The sequence below is a fragment of the Patagioenas fasciata genome, chromosome W, assembly GCF_037038585.1.
Source record: "Patagioenas fasciata isolate bPatFas1 chromosome W, bPatFas1.hap1, whole genome shotgun sequence".
In the NCBI taxonomy this organism is placed as follows: domain Eukaryota; kingdom Metazoa; phylum Chordata; class Aves; order Columbiformes; family Columbidae; genus Patagioenas; species Patagioenas fasciata.
In genome coordinates this window covers 53,026,586-53,030,553 of record NC_092559.1, presented here as the reverse complement: position 1 = coordinate 53,030,553, position 3,968 = coordinate 53,026,586, and the positions used below count along the sequence as shown (strand labels likewise).

Below are 3,968 nucleotides of genomic sequence, written 5' to 3'. Positions count from 1 at the left end.
GTTCTCATGATGATGAGAATTGTCTGCTAGGGAGAGTGAAGGGGCAATCTTGTGTGTTTTTGTAGCTAAGTTTGGTCCTCCCATAGCATATTTCTAGGCCTCTTCAACCACTCAGGAAAGAGAAGGGTGACAGTTGTTGCTGTGGTTTTCATAACTAAGCTGTGCCTTCCTAGAGTGTGTACCACCCCTTTGTAGTAAGAATGACCAGAAAAACTGAAAATCAGAATTTTTGGCTAGCAAAAGATCGGGACTCGTTCTACACGCTTTTAGCAGAGTATGGAGTCCGACCCTCCATACCCGGAGAAGACTGGACTCGTGATAATGGGGCTAATTTACAGAGTGTAATGGACCGAGAGATTTCTTTGCAGGCTATGTCTAAGTTTGGATCAAATAGAGATAAGACTGTAGTCTGCGCTGTTCTAGGAGCCAGCCTAGTAGCGACAATCGAAGATCGCTTCATGCGGCGCAGTAATAAAAGTAAAATAATAGAATCCCTTGAAAATCTGGTGCAGGTCTTGCAAAAAACAACCTCCAATTTAGAACAACAATTAGAAAACTGTTTTCAACAATTAGAAAAGGAGAGGGAAGAAAACTGCTCATTGAAAGCTACTCTAAAGGAGAACACGGGGGTGCTGAGGGAGCGGGAGTTAGAGGAGAAAAATATCCAACACATAAATCAAATCTACCCTCGGAAAGAATTGGAGGACACGGGAAAACATTATGACGAATTCCCACACGTGAGACCCTCAGTTAAAACAGAATACTTTTATGCAAATGAGGAGGATACTGACCCTCACATCACAACTAAGCAAACACCTTACAGTGCCACGGAGCTGACCAAACTTAAAAAAGAGTATGGTCGCCTCCCTAAAGAATCTGAAACTGAATATGTGTGGCGTGTATCCCTAACTAGGGGAGACCAAATTCGGTTAAGTGAACAAGAGGCAAATGGATACTGGGGGCATGGAATCTTCTTAACAACTGGTGACAGATGTGCCCCATGGTCTCTAACCCAGCGAGCTGCTTACTGGGCTGGAGGGCTAAACCCCTTAGATAGGGGAGACCCCTTAGCAATTACCGGCACACCAGAACAATTGTTAGAGAGTTTACACAAAGCAGCCTGTTTGCAAATGATACATGAAAGGCAATTAATTCCTGAATGTGAATCTCCAATGATGTTGCCAGTAAATCCAGACATGATGACTCCCTTAATAAGGGGACTTCCAGAGTCACTAAAATCTATTGGAATTAACATTCAAAGGACAATCACACTAATGAGCCCAGTAGAAAGACTGGAAAATATGGCTAGGAGCCAGGGTAACAGAAGTGGGAGCCAGAGGGAAGGAACTAATACTAGCATAGATTCCTCTTTTCACCCCTCCCCCGACTTCCCCCAATCAACCAAATACTCAAAAGGTGTGGACTTGGGGGGAAGTAGCACAAGAATTGATAGATTACAATAGGAAATATGGCCCAGTAAAAACCCTAGAAGAGAGGTCGAGAGGAATCTGTCATATTGAAATCAAAAAGCTGCCCCTCTCTGCCAACACTGCTGCTGTGACCGGTATCCCAAAAAAAGAACAGCCATGCTTTAAAACAGCAAAGGGAGAACAGCCTAAGGCCCAACAACAATGGTGGGTTTTGGGAATTAAAAAGGGAGTTCCCAGAGATACAATGGAAGGCTTGCTCCTTGATAAACTTAGTAAACTAGTATCAAGGTGGCGAAATCCAAAAGAACCTTCACAGAATGTAAAAGAAATCCCACCTGTTATACCTTCAGCTCCCTCCCCCTGTTGTTGCCAGGAAATGAGAGCACAATCACTATTAAAATGGTGACTGGAGACATTCCTAGCAGTTTGCTAGGTATGGATACCCTCAAAGGTAGACAGTGGGAAGGTTCAGAAGGATTATTGTGGACTTTTGGAATGCCGCCATTGTCACATCTAAGGCTATTGCAAGTTGCACCGGCACTCCCACGTAGTCATGTTACAAATTTAAAACAATACCCGTTGCCCCTTGGTCCCAAAGAAGGCATCAAACCAGTTATAAAAGAAAGGAGAGAACAAGGAGTCATAATTAACATGCACTCTCCTTTTAACTCTCCAGTGTGGCCAGTTAGAAAGCCCAACGGGACTTAAAATAGATTTTCAGTGGCTAAATGCCAACACTGATCCTCCAACCACTGCAGTCCCCAATCTGGCTGAACTAATAACCATGATACAGGAAAAGGCTCATCCAATCATGGCAACAACAGATGTCAAGGACATGTTTTTTATGATACCATTGCAGCCAGAAGACAGAGATCATTTTGCTTTCACCTGGTGTCAAGGTTTAAGGCAAGGCGTTAATAAACCGTGGCAGACGCTCCCTGTTATCCTCTCACTTCCCGCCACCCCTTTCCTTTAGATTGGAAAGACGATTGGAAAGACAAGAGGAAAGGAAGAGAGACTTAGACTTCAAGTTGGGGAGTTTTAAAGGGTTTTACTAATGCTACTAATAACTAGAGAATATATACAAAATATACAAAACCAATATCGAATGCTCGATGTGGAGTTGGCGTCACTCCAGTAGCGGCAGAGCTGGGTGTGCGGAGCTGGCGGCTCCAGCAGGTGCAGGCCAGGCCCCCGGAAGTCATGGGCGGGACTTCACAGCAAACCTGAACCTGGTTGCAGGGATGCAGGGCCTGAGGCCTGTAGATCACAGACAGACAGACAGGCTCCTCTCTAGATGCCGGCCATGGTCGAAGAGAGAGTGAGCCTCTGTGGCAGAATGCAAACCTCCCTCTCTCCCCGTCCCTTCTTAGATATGGAAGGAGTAGACACAACTCCTTCTCTCTCTGCTGTTTGAGGCTAACAGTTTCTTTTGTTTGGCCCCAGAGCACCCTGGCCAGGGCCATTAGGAGAAGGGAGTGCTGAGGCACCAGGGAGCTGCTGGGCACCCGCGGCCAGTGTGGGGGATGTTTGGAGGCTTTAGGGGGACCCCCCACAGCCAGGGTTGGGGTGCAGAGAAGCTTCTGAAATGCCTACAGTCAGATCTGATCAGGCTATAAAAACAGGACTCTCGTCGAGATGTGCGGCTTACGCATGATCTCTTGGAGTTATGAGCTGAGCCACTGCCGCCAGGAGCCACGGTCCCCCCCTCCCCGGGATGGAGCCTCCGCTTGTCTTGCCGCCACGTGTGTAAGCAAAATTAACCATCGCAGGACTGCGAGTGTATCTACTTTCCGTGCACATTTGCACGTGTATTTATACTTTCCATGCACATTTGCACGTGTATTTTCCGTGCTCAATACGAGCACGTGTATAAATTAATCCTCGCAGAATCGCGAGTGTATTTTCCTCCCGTTCTTCCAAATAAGCACGTGCAATAGTCCGTGCACATTTGCACGTGTATTTCTCCTCGCAGGATTGCAAGTGTACTATAAATTTACCCTCGCAGAGTCGGAAGTGTGCACTTCCCGTACTCAATACGAGTATGTGTATCCCTTTAAAATAATCCCACACCGTGTTCAGGCAAGTGTGTACTCTTCCTGGACTCAGGGGCGGCTCCGGCATTGTTTTTGGTGAAGCCATGTCTATGGACACTGTGGACCTCCTGTTGCATTAGTTGCTGCCCCTTAATAATTTTTCTCAGCTGATATCCGAACCTGTATTTAAGTCACTTTTGGAGTGCTAAAACCCTGTTTCTCACCGGTTTAATAAAAATTGTTTTGGACCCTCTTGTCCCTTAAGCTAACCTCAGGGTGCCTCTGTGACATTTTTGGCATAGTCGAGCAGGATATCAGATATGGAGGAATTATTTAGAGGGTTGAGTAATATCTCTGCAGTAAGCTGGGGTCTTACTGTAACGTGGATCGCGGTGTGTTTCAGTCTGGCTGTTTGCTTAAAGGTAGCACACGATCTGTGTAAACTTAAGCTCTGAATGGAAGAAAACCTTTCACGGCAAAGCGAGCAGTTTGACTTTTTTAA

The 3,968-nt window shown here is 46.0% G+C and overlaps 1 protein-coding gene across 1 annotated transcript; it reads left to right on the top strand.

Moving 5' to 3' along the window:
• The first annotated feature begins 200 nt into the window (after positions 1-200).
• On the top strand, positions 201-2,818 carry LOC139826325 (uncharacterized). Its single transcript, XM_071801622.1, has 3 exons — positions 201-1,345; positions 1,410-1,476; positions 2,804-2,818. Exons 1-3 carry the CDS (start codon positions 201-203, stop codon positions 2,816-2,818), a joined length of 1,227 nt encoding a protein of 408 aa, XP_071657723.1.
• Positions 2,819-3,968: the final 1,150 nt, after the last annotated feature.

Coding starts and splice junctions, on each gene's coding strand:
- LOC139826325 (XM_071801622.1), top strand. CDS start 201: ATGACCAGAAAAACTGAAAATCAGAATTTTTGGCTAGCAAAAGATCGG. Junction 1,346..1,409: donor AGTGGGAGCCAGAGGGAAGG/AACTAATACTAG, acceptor TCAACCAAATAC/TCAAAAGGTGTGGACTTGGG.